Raw genomic sequence first — 17,015 nt, forward strand, 5'->3', positions numbered from 1 at the left:
TTTGTTTTTCTGTCCAGCCTATTTCCATGGAACTGTGAAGCCACATTGGAATGTTGCTTGCTCATTTAAAAATTATAATTTAAGAAAGAAAAAAAGCAAATAAGTAGTCCCATACAAATATCAAGGTCAACTTGTATGACCTTTGTATTGCGTGAGTCATGGCTCAAATGTGAGCAGTCTGTCTGGAGAATTTTCTTCTCATTTTATGGCACGGCAGCTCATTCAGTGCTTATTTGCCAGCGATTAGTCAGCAACGCACGATCTCGGGGGCAAAGTTAGCAACACACGGGCCGGTTGGCTATTGAGTCGACTTTGCTCATTTGCCGTCACGGGGCATGCTTGGGTTTGACTCAGCAGAAAACATCTCAAGGGAGGCTACAGTGCAAGTCGAGTCATGGTTTTATTTGGAGGGGGCGGCTGGGTGGTCATGAAAATGAGGGCCTCAGCAGACTTGGACTGACTCACAAGTCGCTGGTGTACATGTGTTACTGAGCTGGATGGCCAGAGAAACAGAATGGGAGCGTGTGACCAAAAAGAAAGAAGGCTGGTCAGAACCCAGACCTAAATCCTACTGAATGTGGGGTTAGGACAACCCGATGTCATTTGTCATGATGACATGACTTCTCTGATTGCTGTTGGGTGGTAACCATAAAAAACAACAGATTAAAAAAAATGACCCATATAATGTGCTGCCTACTCGGGGAGTGGCAAAGTCGACACCTTGGGAAATTAGTGAGTCATCAATGTTGGAAGAGTCTGGAATGTGATTTTGTTATTATGCAAAGGACATCTAGTCCATCCACTTCTATCTATGCTCCTGCCATTGTCTTTCAAAAAGTATGACCCACTTAACTAATACACTGTGACTCAATTCACGTTTTCTGCTCGTTTACAGTACTACCCGGTCCTGTTTCGTCCTCACGTTTTGGTCTAGACACTTTTTGAATCATTGAGTGATTCATGAATGAAGCAAATCTCCTCATCAGCAAATGACTTTAGGTGGAAATACCCCACGGTGAAGTCACGATCACGTTTTGATTATTACAATCAGACTTGGAACAGTTTTTGGCAGGTTTGGCCATGACTCCCGGGATTCTCCAAGTCTGCTGGACGCCCAACGAGCGCATGCGCGTTCTTTTGTGACTTGACGGACCTCAAGCGGCACGTCGAGCAGCTTTTCAAATGCACACAAATGGGCGGTGACGAGTTGATCTTGTCAAACTTCCTCGCACTCTTCTCGGAGGCTCACTTTGAGGCAGGACTACGACGGTGGCTCAATTGCGCCAAACATCTTAACAGGTAAATCATCGGCATTGATTCGTTCACGTTATATCATTAATTTGCGCAGTAAAATAATGTATCTTTGCACAGATTCTCTTAGATTGGGAGAAAATCAACGAATGGCACCTCAAATATTGGGAATATTGGGAATGGGTCCAGTAAGGAAGGCAAGATGTTGGCATAGCTGTTGTGTGAGAAAACCTGCTATGCCAACAACTTGCCGTCTTTCTCGTCCCGAATCTACCTAGCAGACTGACAGGACTGAGAACAATTTTGTCATTTTGTCATATAAGCGTTTTCTCATTATCTTTGTAAATTGTTATATACAGTATTGTATAAATAAATCAATAAATTGGGATTCAAACGAATGAATTAATTTTCTGAAGTTCATACCCTATCCACACACACGTAATCAAATAGAACAATTTGTTTGGTATTATTGTATCGTATGTATTTGTAAATCAGATATCAATCTGGCCATAAAGCGTCGATTGACGTCAAATTGGACGCTGTCCCTTTAAGAGTTCAGAACAGCTGGTCACGTGACTCTCGTAACAAAACCAGATACTTCCGCGTTTGCACCGGCGACTTTACCGCACTGAGGTAATCAAAACAATTATTTTTTTTAATTTAATGTCCCTTCTGCGAAGGTTATTTGTTGCTAGTTATAAAGGGTTTTATGGTGACTAGGTTGTGCTTTTTTAAACACTATAAAATGTTGATGTAGCCAAAGGATCGTCACTTAAATGCACATTTGCTGCTTGATCGGATTGTCCACCACCTTTAAGTTCAATTTGGAAATGAAAAGTGATACTCGTTGTCGTTGCGAAAGCAGGCTAATGTTATTTTTCGTTCTCGCCAATAATATATTTTTTTCGTGTGCTTTTGAGATGTCCTGCCTTGTTGACGGTCCTTGAGTGCATCTCAAAGTGAAATTAACTAAGAAACTATGTAAGAAGACAAAATTGTTCTAAACGTGTGCTGAAATGCATTTGTTATTTAGTGAATGTAATAAATTGCTTTGTTTAATAATTTTATAGTGATTGATTAATTGGTTGATATTGATAGATAGATAGATAGATAGATAGATAGATAGATAGATAGATAGATACTTTTTGGGGGAAAAAAACAAAACCATGGCGTTTATGCTTTATGATTCTCTGCTGCCATCTTGTGGAATCTGTACGCAATTGCACACTCCTTACCGAGGGACGTCATTATGTACGGCTCGACTCAGTCATGTATTATTTTATGTTAACACATAACTTGCATTAAATAGCGATGAACAGTGAAAACTTCATGCTGAGCGAGAAATTGGTGTCAGCGTCGTACATCCGACAGGCGAGTGAAGCTCGCCGCAGCCACGAGCAGCTCATCAGGCGACTGCTGGAGCAGGTAAGGGCGATCCTCGCCTCGTCTTATCTCATCTGACATCATTTGTTCGTTCGCAGGGGAAGTGTCCGGAGGAAGGATGGAGCGAGGCCACCGTCGAGCTCTTCTTGAACGAGCTGGCCGTCATGGACAGCAACAACTTTCTGGGCAACTGCGGCGTGGGCGAGCGGGAAGGCCGCGTGGTGTCCAACATGGTGGCAAGACGATATTACAGGTCCGTCTGCTGGGCTCAGGCAGACGATGTTACACGACTCGGAGATGTTCTTTAAGCGAGGTGAAAGTCATGGTGTTAACAGACCATCGTCACTGTTTTTAACACGCAGGTTGATCCACGGCATCGGCCGCTCAGGTGACATTGCAGCCGTTCAGCCCAAAGCTGCCGGTTCCAGTCTGCTCAATAAGCTGACCAACTCGCTCGTGCTGGACATTCTGAAGATGGCAGGTGTGTGACGTTCAGCGAACACAACATTTGGTTCATGTGCACCCAAATGGTGTCAAGTTTGGACTTTTTAGATACTGATGAAATGACATGCAAGTCTTTGAACTTGATTTACCTGGATTAACTCTCGAAACTTTCAAATAACAACTAATATTTGAGTCATTTGGAAATGTTCAATTGCATTTTATTGTAAAAATTAAATAAGAAAAAAAAAATTAAAAAATCATTATCGGCAAGAAAATAAAATAGAAACGAAAATGCTTTAAAAAAAAATAAAACTGACTAACTGAAAGAACAGCTTAAATTTATAAAACAAACTATAATTACAGTAAAAATGTCCTTTGTTTTCAACTTTGCCAATTAATTTCATTAATGACTTTTCGAGGTTCATTTCACATTTATTCATTTTTAAAAGATGCCAGTTTAGAGCTGTGCAAAATATGTGCTCTTAGTATATTTTATAATGCATTTCTCAATGCAAGTAAAAAAAAAAAGATCCACTATCCTAACCACACAACAACAAACAAACAACAAAATAACTATTCCGTAACGTTTTCCCCGCCAGTACAAAGAGCTCTTTTGCATAAAAATTCCCATTCAAGGATGGCACAACATTGCTAAACAACAAATAGAAATTAAGTGCAAGGATTTAATATGAGCATTTTTTTCCACACAAATATCAACTCACTCGAAATGTTAATAAATATATAATAATAAATGTTAATATTATGTCTTATTTCAAATATGAAAAAAAAACTGAAAAATTACGATCTTGCAACTTAAAATTACAGTATGCATATTTGCAGTTCGGCATTCGATTTTCTTTCCTTTTTTTTATGTATTTTAGTTCGTTTTTTTCCCCTTTTTTGGGTGGATTTTATTTCCTCATTTGTCTCATTTTTTTGTGAAAACCCTATATTAAATCTTAAATGTTTTTTTGTTTGTTTTTAAATACTCAGCCACATGCTGCCACTGGGCCGCCGCTTTCCCATCCTACTCGAGCGAGTCTTGTTTATTTCAATCAATTCATAAACTTCAATTTCAAAACATCAGTATTTATTAATTAAACCGATAATCTCAATTCCATTTTCCACACTTAAACGTGGTAAAAAAAAAAAAATCGACATCTGCTGCTTCATGACCTCCATCTTACTTTTAACCCTTGAATCAATTCAATGGAACCATTCAGTCGGCCGCCGTTTGTCATGTTTCCGACAGGCGTGAGGAGCGTGAAGAGCTGCTTTGTGGTTCCCATGGCAACCGGCATGAGCCTGACTCTGTGCTTTCTGACCCTGCGGCAACGGCGCCCGAATGCCCGCTACATCGTCTGGCCGCGCATCGACCAGAAGTCCTGCTTCAAGGCCATGATCACAGCAGGTGACTTCGCTCGCCGGGAGACCTCGCCCACCCACGTGCGCTCAAACCTCCTCGTGCACGTGCGTGTCGCTCACAGGCTTCGTGCCCATCGTGGTGGAGAACGTGCTGGAGGGCGACGAGTTGCGGACGGACGTGGACGAGGTGGAGCGCAAAATCTGCGAGCTGGGACCCGAGAGTGTCCTGTGCGTCCATTCCACGACGTCGTGCTTTGCGCCGCGAGTGCCCGACAGGTAAGCCGCGCACTCAGCTCTTACGATTGGAACTGTTCTCCTGTGTTCCATCCTTGTTAATGTTGCCAGGCTGGAAGAGTTGGCCACCCTGTGTGCCAAATATGACATCCCGCACATAGTCAACAACGCGTACGGCGTGCAGTCATCCAAGTGCATGCATCTCATCCAACAGGTTCGTATGATTATGATATCTGTCACGCATGTGAGCACCGCCTGCATATTCAAATCCGTTTTTGGGTTTGTCCGCCAGGGAGCCCGTGTCGGACGAATCGACGCCTTCGTCCAAAGCTTGGACAAGAACTTCATGGTTCCAGTTGGGGGCGCCATAATCGCCGGCTTTGACGAAGCCTTCGTACAGGAGATTAGCAAGACTTACCCAGGTCGAGTGAGCTCATTGTGTATTTTTTAGTCTGTTTGTTTGTTGGTTTTATTTTTGACCTTGGGCTATTTTAGCAAAATAATGTCACATGCATGTTGAACAAGTCGGGGGGAAAAAAAGGCTTGCTGAAATAAACATCTCTGTTGCTTTGCTTTCACCCTTTAAGCACAATCCAAATGGTTAAGCAATAATATGAGAGAAAAAATGTCATTTTGTCTCTAATTCTGCGTGTCCTATACTGCCCCCATGTGGCCAAGACGGACCAGCATTTTTAATTGATGCAGTGTGACAAACTTTGTTTTTAATTTGGTTTAATGACAACTTTTACTCTTTTGTTTGTCCGTAAACGACCTGCTTGTCCAGGCCGAGCATCTGCGTCGCCTTCCCTCGACCTTCTCATCACGCTTCTCACGCTGGGAGCCAGCGGCTATAAGAAGCTACTGTCAGAAAGGAAGGTAAGGTGGAAAGAGGGTGGGGTGGGGGGGAACACAATATTGCTCATGAACTTTGAATCAGAATCCCAAAATGTGATGAATCTTACTCCATAATAAGGAGGAATTTCCCCTCGGGTGACCCGATGCCATCACGGCTCACTAATGCTGCGTCTCGCCCCGCATTGTGCATCAATAATGAAGCAGACTCCCCTCGTGGTTTTAAATGGCATCACCCCTGAGCTGAGAAGCTCTCAAAAATCCTTTTGAGGTCGATTTTTCAATGGGTTGAAAGCTGGAAGAATCGCTTGATAAGCAATAAAGGGATAGAAAAGCGAGTGGTGCTATTTCTTTTTTTTCTTTTTTTTCTCGGCCTTGCCATGCTATGTGTGTCCTGTGTGTGTTTCCTCGCAGGAGATTTACGCGCTCCTGGCCGAGCAACTGAAGAAGCTGGCTTCGGCGCACGGCGAGCGATTGCTTCACACGCCACATAACCCCATTTCGCTCGGTGAGCACGACACCTACGTCAGCGCACCTCTGACGGCGCTTTCCGCGCTGTTAAATGTTCACTTTGTGTTTTGGTGCTGCAGCCATGTCGCTGGACGGACTGCGGGCCGCCTGCGACCAGGCGCCAACTCAGCTGGGTGCTATGCTGTTTACTCGCCAAGTTTCAGGAGCCAGGTAGGTACTTTGCCATTGAGCGTTTTTGTTGCGGGGGTGCGTTTCACACCTACCCGTGAAGACAAACACAATAGAGAGAAACTGTGTTTAAAAAAAATAAATAAATAATTCATTATCAACTCTAATTTCATATTTCTGTAGCAGACTGATTGTCTTTGTTCAATAAAAAAATCTTTCAGATATCTGTTTTTACTTTGGAAAAGAATGTTCAACATTTTTGCTAATTTTGTGACATGTAACAAACCCAATCTAGAACGAAAATAAAATTTAAAAAATCCATAACCAACTAAAATAACTATTTTTTTATAAAATTATTATAATATGAATATAATATAATATAATTATTTTATTGAAAAGTCACCTTTATTTTCACTCAACAAGACCGCCATATATTTAAAAAAAATAATAAAATAAATAAAATAAAATAAAAAAATAAAGCTAATAGCAAAACTAATAAAAACTAAACTAAAACAAAGCATTATTGAAAACAAATATAAACTAACAAAAGTGCTCTAAAAACTCATTGGAACTAACTGAATTAAAAAAAAAAAAAGTCCAAATGAAATAAAAGCTAACTAAATTGTAAACGTGCCCGGACCAAATTATCTTTAACACACATCAAGCAAGATAGATTGTAAGAGGTGTATGTGGAAAAGGGGGCAAAGCATGACCCGAAAGATGAGAATCGATGCTTTTACGTTGTCAAAAAAAAAAAAGATGGATGTGCGAAATACGCCGGAGGACATTAGATGATAAGGCTGTCCTCTCGATCCAATAACATTAGCCTGCGTCTCCGCTTGGCAGCCCGTTCCCTCGGCTGCTCGGTTTTTCCTTGCAGTAAGGTGAAGAATTTCACTCAGTCGGTTGAGTCACGGCTGCAGAATTGTAATGAGGTGCATTTGAGGCTTCGCCGCTGTTGCCAATTATCGATTCCACACACGTTGGACGGCTAACGATCAAGTGTTTTCATATCTTCATCCAGAGGTGGCAAACGTAGAATCGTCATGAAAAGTGGAGTCAAGGTCGTTCATGTAATTCTTCGGATGTGGCTGTTTTGCAGGGTGGTAGCGCTGGGCAAGGAGCAGAGCATCGGCGGGCACACTTTTCGAGGGTTCATGTCGCACTCCGAGTCTTACCCGTGCCCGTACCTCAACGCGGCGGCCGCCGTGGGCATCACCGGTGATGACGTGGCGCTGTGCATCAAAAGGCTGGACAAGTGCCTGAAGACGCTGCGTAAGGAGGCAAATTCGCTTCAAAGTAGTTCTCCACAACCGTCGGCAAATTCAAGTTGAATTTAAATACCCAAAAACTTAGCTCCATTTTATATTTTTATGCTGCAAAGTCGCAGTAAAAAAATCCTTATACATTAAATTCCCGGGAAAGAGAAAATCGTGTCGTGTAAATTTGACAGACCACATAGAAGAGTGTTGTGGTGTAATTTAAAACATGTGTAATGTATTTGTGAGAAACAAATCTCTGAATTCACTTTACAGTCTTTTAATAATAATTATATTGTGTCAAACTTGATGATTGTAGTTCCAAAATAATGTGGGTCCAAGAATTGATCCTTGTGGAACTCCATAGGTATGGTGCTTGGTTTTCTCAAGCCACACATAGACAAAGTGAATACTGATAATCTATTTAATCCGTCAAAGATTATTTCATAAATGTATGAGAGAAAAAGCAATGACTTTCATCATAAAACTATTAAAAACAAAATCTTTCAGATTTTTTTTACCATTTTGGAACAGGATTGAGGAGTGGGTGTGCGTTTTATTTACCCAAATTTGAGTTGGAATTGGTATAATATTCAAGCCATTACATATGTACAACTATTTATTTTGTTCAGAAATGCACATTGCATATTTCTTCTTTCCTTCCATTAAAAGCTGTGAAAATATGATCATTAAGTGTTTGTTTTCTGCTGCTCAAGTTGGAATCAATGTTTTCCAAATAGATAGACATATCTGCGTAGTCAGCCAATATGTTGCAGTTGTTGTTGTTATTATTATATATATATATTTTTTTTCGTTGTGGGGGGGCTATTTTCTGTCCAGTAAGAAACGCGCCTATTCGTGTTTTGGTGCCGCTCGCTTTTGGCAGTCGTGATGTTGTCAGTATTGCGGTGCTTGCTTGTTTAAGCAGGAGGAGGATTGATTTAATAAATAATAAAAATGCGCGGTGAAGGGGGGGGGTTGGGTTGGGTTGGAGTGGAGCGGGGGCGGGGGGGGCTTGCTGCTGATTCGCTGCCGTCCGGTGCTGCGTCGCGTGGTGCAGGGTGGAAACGCGCCAGCCTCCCTGCTCGGTCTCGTTCCGAGTCGCACATGCAAACCAAGCAGCAGCGATGCCGCCGACTGCAACATTTTGGATTTTGCTTTGCGTGTGCCTGTGCGGCAGCCTGGCGAAAAAGCCTGCCCGCTGCCCTTCAACTTGCAGCTGCTCCAAGGAGTCCATCATTTGCGTCGGCTCCTCTTCCATCCCCCGGACGAGCCCCGGCGACATCATTTCTTTGTAAGTACCCGCCGTCCTCCGAGCCCGCACCAGCGAGTTGACGCAGTCTCAATACACGATAGCAAGTCGGAGCAAATCGACATTTGAGCAGACGTTTTTGCATCGCTAATATTTTTTTTTTCATATTTCCATGGTGACGCATGTTGTTGTGCTTGCAGGAGCATCGTCAACGGCACTTTCTCAGAGGTCAAAGAGGCAATGTTCTCACACATGCCGTCACTCCAGCTGCTGTAAGAGCTTTTATTTTTTATTTTTTCACTCATCAGGAACGTGGGATAACAATTTGTGAGCAGGTGTTCAAGTTCCACTTGCTGAAATTATACAATTAAGAAAAATAACGCAATATGAATTTATTTCTGTTAACTCAGTCAATAAAACAACAAAGGACTTCAATTGGAGTGACCTTGTATATCAAAAGTCTGCACACCCTTGCTTAAATTGCAAGTCTCTATGACACACCAAAAATGAGACTAAAATAAAGTTTTTTCCGACTAATAAAATATGTAGAACTCAATTGAAAAAAATGTGTATATATATGAGAGTGGGGAATTAAAAGGGTAATCCGTTTTGGGAATTTGAATAGAATGTTGAAAAAGGGGTGCGTTTTTTCATCCAGGTCAAAGGAGCATGTGCTTGAGCGCCACCTGGTGGCTTTGTGTGCATATGCCTGGCAAAGACAATACATGAAGGTTTTGATGTGATTATTTGGAGAACTTTGGAGCCCCGTTTGTTTATTGCTTCTTAAAAGCTTTTAGAAGCCTCTAACTAACACCTCGGCAATTATTGAAAGCTCAGCGGCATAAGTCTTTGGCTCGCCACCACATGCCATCAATCTACCCAAGTGCTGCTGCCATGTGTGTGACGACATGTACAGTGCTTGCACGCGTTTCAAATGGAATGGACACCAAATTGAAACGTCTGTCTTTTCTTTTATTCCAGGCTTCTCAATTCCAACTCACTCACCACCATAAGGGACGATGCCTTCTCTGGCCTTCCACATCTCGAATACCTGTAAGTTTGTCGCGGGAAATGAAGGCTACGTGAAGTTGGGGAAACAAACTGACCAAGTTGTGGTTCTTGGACAGGTTTATTGAGAACAACAAGATCGAGACGGTCGCCAAATACGCCTTCCGGGGACTCCGGGATCTCACCCACTTGTTTGTTCCTCACGTTCCATTTGGCTAAATTTGATTTGTTTAACGAAAAGAGCTGACAGCAGGTTTAATCGATTGTTGTGTTTGGTTGTCCGGCTGTAGGTCGCTGGCGAACAACAAGATCAACGCGCTGCCTCCGGATCTCTTCAGCGAGCTGGATTCTCTCATCGAGCTGTAAGTCCGGCCATGTGCGGATCTATTTTTTTTTTTTTGCTTTTGTAACATCAAAAACGTCACAGGGACCTGCGAGGCAACGTCTTCCAGTGCGACTGCCGAGCCAAGTGGCTGATGACGTGGTTGCGGACCACCAACGCCACCGTGTCCGACGTGCCGTGCGCCGGGCCGGAGGACGTCGAGGACAAACGCCTCAACCACATGAGCTTACAAAACGAGTGCGTCTCAACGGGTGAGAAACAGCAGTGCGAAACTTGTACCGCATTCAGGATCAATGTTTAGCTCATTACATGACAAAAGCACACTCAAATTCAACAAAGATGCTGATTATCTGTCTTGATCGCTACGGACACATTTAACCGGTCGAACTTTGCTTGCGCTGACCAACCAATCGAGAGGACAGGAAAACGCTCATTAGAACGTTATCGCGGGACGGCTAGCTACTTTGCTAAGCATCTTTTGCTAAGCATTTGGAAATACAGTATCGTGAGCACCGTGGTGACACAACTGACCGTTTTCGGCATCTTTAAAAGCAAACAATATCGATTTGGAGCTGAATTTTTTTTTTTACCTGCAATGCGTGTTTAAGTCACGTGACCAGACGGAGGCGACGAAATGGGAGCTGTCGTTTGATGCATGACTCAGCATTGACAATGAGAATTGCCTTTGTCAGATTTCATCCTGCATCAGAGCGTGAGCTCAGAGTCCCTGTCCATCGACACGTTCGGCTACAAGAATGACGTCTTCGTCGCGGTCGCCGCTCCCGGCGTGGAGAGCTGCATGGTCCTCCAGTGGGACCACATCGAAATGAACTTCAGGACTTATGATAACATCACAGGTACATTTCTCTAACAAATCATAGCGGCCCATTAAATATGATGTCCAGAAGCATTCATGAAGTTAAAACACTATTGGTCGGCTGTCAATTAGCAGTTAGCACCGAGCTAGGTTGCTCGACCGCTCGTAAAAGGGTCCGCATGGGCACTTCCTGATTCGCCATGAGCCATGTTTTTGCCGGTCTTGCCACTTGGACTACTCCAATTCACTTGCTGTTTAGACTTGAAATGTGTTTTATTCAGCAACTCCCGAAGATAGGTTGTTTAATGCTTTATTTCTGCTTAAAACGTAACAAAATGAAAGCATGCAATGTTACGCAAAGGAGTCACCATAACACAATCAAGCATTGATAAATATTATTATAATATATATGGGCAGAAGTCCACATGTTCCTTCATGTTCCAGTTAATTTGCTCTCAATTTGAAAAGAGAAATGTACTGTTCCGGTCACCAACGTGAAACATCATTGCCACCTTGTGGCGGAAACATTTCCTTAACACAAATCGAACGCAATATTCCAAGCTCCTTTAGTATTGTAGTATTTCTAACTCCAAATAACCTTAGACATTACCAAATGATTACTGTATCAATGAACTAAAAGAACCAACCATATTTGCGTTAGGTACAAGAGTATGAAAAGCTTGATTAAAATATATATTTTATTATACATTTAGAACAAGTATCATAAGATTCTTCAGTCTATATCAGGGGTGTGCAAACTTTTTGAATGGCGGGCCACAACGGGTTCTAAAATTTGACGGAGGGGCCGGACCAGGAGCAGATGGATGGAGAATTTTGCTAACCTCACCTCATCTGAGAAAAAAAACCCAACATTTTAAATACAAATGAACAAAAGGATTACAACAAAATATGTCTTTGACACACCACAGTATTTAGAAAATAAAAAATTAACAAGGTTTATTCATTGAATTTTTTTCAAGTTTGGTGGGCCAGATTATAACATTTAATGAGCCGCATTTGGCCCCCGGGCCGTAGTTTGCCCACGCCTGGTCTATACCAAGATTTAGGTCCTTCATTTTCTGTCAAGTCCATGTTGTGATCTCAATCCATTGAAGTCAAACCTGTATCTTTATTTTGAGCGCAACCTTATGCCGTTGCGCCTCAACGGGCCACGGTGAAGTTTTGGACTAGACCCGGTCTCGTTTCCACGACTTTCTTTTCAGGTCAATCCATCGTGGGATGCAAGTCGGTGGTGATCGAGGACCAGGTGTTCGTCATCGTGGCTCAGCTCTTCGGCGGCTCGCACATCTACAAGTTTGACGAGGACCAAAGCACCTTCACCAAATTCCAGGACATCGAAGTGTCCAAGATCTCCAAACCCAACGACATCGAGGTGTTCCAGATCGGCTCCGACCGCTTTTTCGTCATCGCCGACAGCTCCAAAGCGGGCCTTTCCACTCTCTATAAATGGAACGACAACGGCTTTTATTCCTACCAGTCCCTTCACGAGTGGTACCGCGACACGGACGCCGAGTTCCTGGACTTGGATGGGAAAGCGCACCTGGTGTTGGCGAGCCGCTCGCAGGTTCCCGTCATCTACCAGTGGAGCCGCAGCAACCGCAAGTTTGCGCTCCACGGCGAGATCCCCGACACGGAGGACGTGGTTGCCGTCAAGCACTTCCGCATCAAGGACGAGCTCTACCTGGCCGTCACGCGTTACATCGGAGACTCCAAAGTGCTGCACTGGGGCGCCAAGCAGTTCTCTGAGATTCAGGCGCTACCTTCGCGAGGCGCCATGATCCTGCAGCCGTTCTCCTTCAAAGAGCGCCACTATCTGGCCCTGGGAAGCGACTACACCTTCTCGCAGATCCTCCTGTGGGATGAGCAACAAGGCGTGTTTGAGCGCTTCAAGGAGGTCTACATCCAGGCGCCGCGATCCTTCACCGCCGTGTCCACGGACCGACGGGACTTCATCTTTACGTCCAGCTTCAAGGGGAGCACGCAGATCTGGGAGCACGTCATCGTGGACTTGAGCTCGTGAGTCCCTGCGCCGCCATTGGCAGGCTCAGACAATCCAAAGTCTTCCGCGAATGAGGAGTGACGTGTCGGGATTTGGCTCGCAGATGGCCGCCACTTTCAGAACGTTTGCAGTGCATTTCCAGGAAGTTTCATGTCAATTTACAGGAAGTTCGGCTGCTGAACTACAGAAAAGTGTCATACTCAAGCCTGGAAAGGGACTTTTTTTTTTTTCTTCAAAGCAGACATCCATGTAAAATACAACAATTGCATTATTTATTTTTTTAACAATTAACTCATTTACTGCCATTGACGGCTAAAGACGTCACGGATCCGTTTTTTTACTCGGCTTGTAGTGAATGAGTTAATTACACTGGTCATCATGAAATTTGAATCAGAGATGATTTTTAATGCTGATTAAAAAAAAAAAAAAAAAAAATCCCAATTTTTTTTCCATCAAGTTTTTGAGATCTTTTTTTTTTTTTAATTTGACTTGTGCAATAGTGATTTGCCACGCCTTGTAATTTAGAGCTGTGACGATTCAGAAAAAAAATTCTACCTGTTTCTGAACCTAAACCTTAATTCAGAAATATTACTAAATATATTACGATATTAGATTATTATTAAGAAACCCCGCAAAAAAAAATTAAGAAAAGCTTGCATCTCTGATTAAAAATTATTTCAAAATTTGTTTTAGATGGAATTCCAGTGAAACATATTGCGCACAAATTGTTTCTCAGCAAATGTCTGAAGCAAATACAAATATCTTGTACTTGCGCGTTAAATACGACTAAACTAAATGTAAGAAACATTTCATTCATGATTTTTTTGCATCGCACTAGAGGCAGCCCGCCCGCTTCACACTCGAGTCTCGAAATCCTCTCTGCATGTGACGTCGGAATGCACTTTGCATGTCGGCGGCGTCCGCTCAATAGCGCGAAGCAATCGCTCGAGGAATCGTGTCGATATTCAGCGGTACTCGAATGACATTTTTGCTATTTTAGTCACGAACGATGCTCCGATTCATTTCACCCAGTTGGGAGCAAACCTTCAACATTGTAAATTCTTGCTTTAATGACATTAATTCCCACGCAATGTTTCAAACAAGTTAAGGCTTGTTCTCTTCAAATCCACGATGGAGAGTTCCTAAACTTGGCAAAATAACACCTCTCAGTGTGTTGTTCAAATGTTGAGCTGTGTGTAAAAATGGGAGGAAAAGACATTTGTTGCGGGTGGAAGCAGGAGTGCTAAAATCCCGTTTGTTGCCTTCTCAACAATTTGCCGTCGTGAACGAGCGTCGCGGCCCTTTGCTTCTCCTGTGCAGGAAATGTCTTGAAGCGCAAACCTTTGACGACTCTCAGACATTCTAATAAGGAGGTCACGCCCACTGCCGATGTTTCATTTGGGGCAGTGGGGTCATCGCATCGCATCGCATCACATCGCTCATCCAAATGTAAACGCAAATGTTGTTTTACGCTTGACACATTTGTTCCCAACAAACACCGACGACACGCCCGGCCTCCGGAACGCATCTCATCAGCTTTGTATAATGATGTCATCATGTTTGAGTAGTTTGTTAGAGCATGAATGCAAATATTTGAAGCAAAAGATATTCCACATACGTCAAAGATCCACCCAAGCTTTCCGAATGTCAACATAATAAAAGCCAACATTGCAAGATGGGCTTGGCTATGACGACTCCATGCTTTCCGTTTCTGAGGGTCGCGGCACATTTTGAACCCCAGTCAATGGCTTGACCCTAAACTGTTAGTATTATTATTATTATTAATAATTATTATTATTTATTTATATTGTTATTAATATTCTTTTTTATTATTATTATTACTAATAATATGATACTATTATTGATAATAATAATTGTTATTATACTTATTAATATTAATAATTATTATAATTAATATTGTTATTTATATTTAGACGCTTTCGTTTCTCTGTGGCACTTTTTTTTTATGTCTATGTAGGTGCATTGCCATCCATTCTTATTGGACGGGACGATTGTTGACCTTCGTTGTTAGGCAGGAAAGGCTTAAAAAAAATAAACCCATATATTGTATGGCATTATTAGAAGAACTTTCAAAGCAAGGTGTTTAAAAAGGGGGTCATGTATGAGAAAGTGTTGAGGAAAAATGTATAATACGGTGTTTAAATATTTGTTTACAATGTGCAGTGAAGTATAGTGAGGTCTAAAAAAAAATTTTAAAACACTGCGTAGTAAGACATTAAAAAGGCAAAAAATGCAACATTTGCGATTTTTTAATGTGGAAAACTAGCAATTGCACTTTGTAAAAATGTAGAATGATGACATGATTAAATAGAATGTAAATAATGCAACAAATTTAATGCTGCGACCCAATTTAGTACGCTGCTCCTTCTGGTGTGCCTGCCATGACCACCAGAGGGCAGTACTGTATTTTAGCCATGCAAACAAGCGAAGAAGATGCTAATTCGTCATCATTAGCTTATTTTTCATAAAAGATAAATAATACACGACTGTGATTATTATTAATTATGTCTACGTGTGTTGCTTCTAAACCCGCAACTAACAACGCTTATCGTTAGCACGTCAATGACGCTTTGCATAAAAGCAAAGTTATGTGGTTGCATTCAAACCCCAAAGTGTAATTCTCTCCTCGTTGTTTTTTTTGTTTAGATTTCGACTAAACTTCAGCTGGGAGTGGCATGAACTAGCTTGAAGCCTCTTTTTGCAAGAATCGTTCAGTGTCTGCCAAACTTTGCTGCTTGTTGTCTAAGTGTAAAGAGTTCACAGGCACCATCGCAGCGCTCAGCCCACAGACGTGGCGAAGCGTCCATCGGCGTTGCCGTCCGACTGTCTCGCTCGCTCGCTCGCTCAGTCGGTGGCATTCACCGCGTTGACGTTGCTGTCCAGCTGGTGTCGAAAAGACATCCTGGCTTTGGAGGAGAAATAGACGTGCGATCCCCGGGCGAGGCCGTCGCAGCCCCACGATGTGCCGGAGGCCTCGCGGAGGTTCCTCTCCTCTTTGGATGACAGCAAAGTCTAGTTTAGCCAAAAGTTGCCATTCGGTCGTCAGTTGCGCGTCTCACCTGCCGCTGAGGGGAAGCCTTTGCTTTTGCAACGCTCTTTGCAGTGTCTGTAAAAGGGGAAGCACTGCAGCATCTTCACGCCCATGATGCAAAACTGCACAAAAAAGAGACCACGTGCTCGGTAAGTTCATTTGGACCAGTCAGAAAATGCTACGCTAAAAAGAAATATTCCACAAATTTCCATTCGACTTTCAGTTGCAATCGACACAAAAGTCGACGCAAGACGTTGCCGGCCAGGTGAGCTGCTCGGCCTTCGTTTTCTGGGTTGTTTCATTTACGTCACAGAATCGTTTTAACTGACATTCTTTTGCCGTCACCTACACGGAGAAATCCTAATAATTTGCCCAATCACTCATGACATCTCATCTGTATCTCATATCGTTTTGATCACAAACCGTTTTTCGTTTTTTTTTTTTTGGGCCATCATTAATGTCATATTCGACTTTAACTTCAATTCAAAAAGAAATTGGCCAAGGAACCGGATTGTTGTGTTATTATTCTCAAAATTGTGAGATGTCAACCTAAAGAATGTGCGACTTCAAATTCAGATGAGGAAATTAGGTCAAATTGCAGAAACAGCCAAAGGCCAAGTGTGTGTGTGGGGGGGGCTTCAGCAAACGTTGCTGGGAAGTGGGTCAGGTGAAACGATTGCGACATGATCATTTGTCTGTTTTCCCTCAAAAACACGTTTCAGACACTGACACTGACTTTCTTGCAGATGACAACCGAGCCTCGGACGTCCTCTCTTTGCCTGGGAGCGCGCGTGCGCGTGTGCGTGGATGAGAGCGATGTCATGCGTCCGATCGAATGTTTTGGTGACCCGCATGCAAAGAAAGTCTTCCTCAAGTCTCCGGTAAGCTGCGTTCTCTCAATCATTTCCGAGAAACAAACTCGCGCGCATCTGAAATGATTTGTTTTGCAAAGCGATCCAAAGAACTCACCTGACTCCGAGCAAGCTGTCGAGGGAGCTGGATGAGGTGCGATGGAAAGCTCTCTTCACTCCCAGAGTGAACTTTAAATAGCTCACTCACTCCGCTCTGTAGGACACGCCCCCCGCCACCCCCCTTC

General features: G+C 42.9%; 3 protein-coding genes across 4 annotated transcripts; 2 read left to right on the top strand and 1 right to left on the bottom strand.

Moving 5' to 3' along the window:
• The first annotated feature begins 1,759 nt into the window (after positions 1 to 1,759).
• On the top strand, positions 1,760 to 7,728 carry sepsecs (Sep (O-phosphoserine) tRNA:Sec (selenocysteine) tRNA synthase). Its single transcript, XM_088294041.1, has 12 exons — positions 1,760 to 1,884; positions 2,561 to 2,676; positions 2,733 to 2,887; positions 2,997 to 3,115; positions 4,331 to 4,489; positions 4,566 to 4,719; positions 4,789 to 4,891; positions 4,970 to 5,099; positions 5,462 to 5,553; positions 5,944 to 6,037; positions 6,120 to 6,210; positions 7,271 to 7,728. The coding sequence occupies exons 2-12, from the start codon at positions 2,563 to 2,565 to the stop codon at positions 7,500 to 7,502; spliced, it is 1,443 nt and encodes a 480-aa protein (XP_088150167.1). The 5' UTR covers positions 1,760 to 1,884; positions 2,561 to 2,562; the 3' UTR covers positions 7,503 to 7,728.
• Positions 7,729 to 8,552: 824 nt separating this feature from the next.
• Positions 8,553 to 13,037, top strand: lgi2a (leucine-rich repeat LGI family, member 2a). Of its 2 annotated transcripts, XM_088294681.1 has the most exons (8): positions 8,553 to 8,721; positions 8,880 to 8,951; positions 9,661 to 9,732; positions 9,807 to 9,878; positions 9,978 to 10,049; positions 10,115 to 10,281; positions 10,723 to 10,887; positions 12,071 to 13,037. In XM_088294681.1, exons 1-8 carry the CDS (start codon positions 8,555 to 8,557, stop codon positions 12,886 to 12,888), a joined length of 1,605 nt encoding a protein of 534 aa, XP_088150807.1. In that variant the 5' UTR covers positions 8,553 to 8,554; the 3' UTR covers positions 12,889 to 13,037. The 2 variants fall into 2 exon arrangements, with proteins under 2 accessions (XP_088150807.1, XP_088150806.1); XM_088294680.1 differs by lacking the exons at positions 8,553 to 8,721; positions 8,880 to 8,951 and adding an exon at positions 9,412 to 9,575.
• Positions 13,038 to 15,089: 2,052 nt separating this feature from the next.
• Positions 15,090 to 16,925, bottom strand: LOC148338911 (uncharacterized). Its single transcript, XM_088294303.1, is given in 2 exon segments — positions 15,090 to 16,041; positions 16,889 to 16,925. A coding segment is annotated over 1 exon segment (300 nt). The 5' UTR covers positions 16,033 to 16,041; positions 16,889 to 16,925; the 3' UTR covers positions 15,090 to 15,732.
• Positions 16,926 to 17,015: the final 90 nt, after the last annotated feature.

The sequence above is a fragment of the Idiotropiscis lumnitzeri genome, chromosome 4 (assembly GCF_059441095.1).
Source record: "Idiotropiscis lumnitzeri isolate Australia: NSW breed Sydney's pygmy pipehorse chromosome 4, RoL_Ilum_1.0, whole genome shotgun sequence".
Lineage (NCBI taxonomy): Eukaryota > Metazoa > Chordata > Actinopteri > Syngnathiformes > Syngnathidae > Idiotropiscis > Idiotropiscis lumnitzeri.

Excerpts from the sequence above, each read along its gene's own strand:
- sepsecs (XM_088294041.1), top strand. The coding sequence starts at position 2,563 with ATGAACAGTGAAAACTTCATGCTGAGCGAGAAATTGGTGTCAGCGTCG. Across the intron at positions 4,892-4,969 it reads GCATGCATCTCATCCAACAG|GGAGCCCGTGTCGGACGAAT; the intron begins GTTCGTATGATT and ends TTTGTCCGCCAG. Across the intron at positions 5,554-5,943 it reads AGCTACTGTCAGAAAGGAAG|GAGATTTACGCGCTCCTGGC; the intron begins GTAAGGTGGAAA and ends GTTTCCTCGCAG.
- lgi2a (XM_088294681.1), top strand. The coding sequence starts at position 8,555 with ATGCCGCCGACTGCAACATTTTGGATTTTGCTTTGCGTGTGCCTGTGC. Across the intron at positions 9,879-9,977 it reads CTCCGGGATCTCACCCACTT|GTCGCTGGCGAACAACAAGA; the intron begins GTTTGTTCCTCA and ends GTCCGGCTGTAG. Across the intron at positions 10,050-10,114 it reads CTGGATTCTCTCATCGAGCT|GGACCTGCGAGGCAACGTCT; the intron begins GTAAGTCCGGCC and ends AAAACGTCACAG.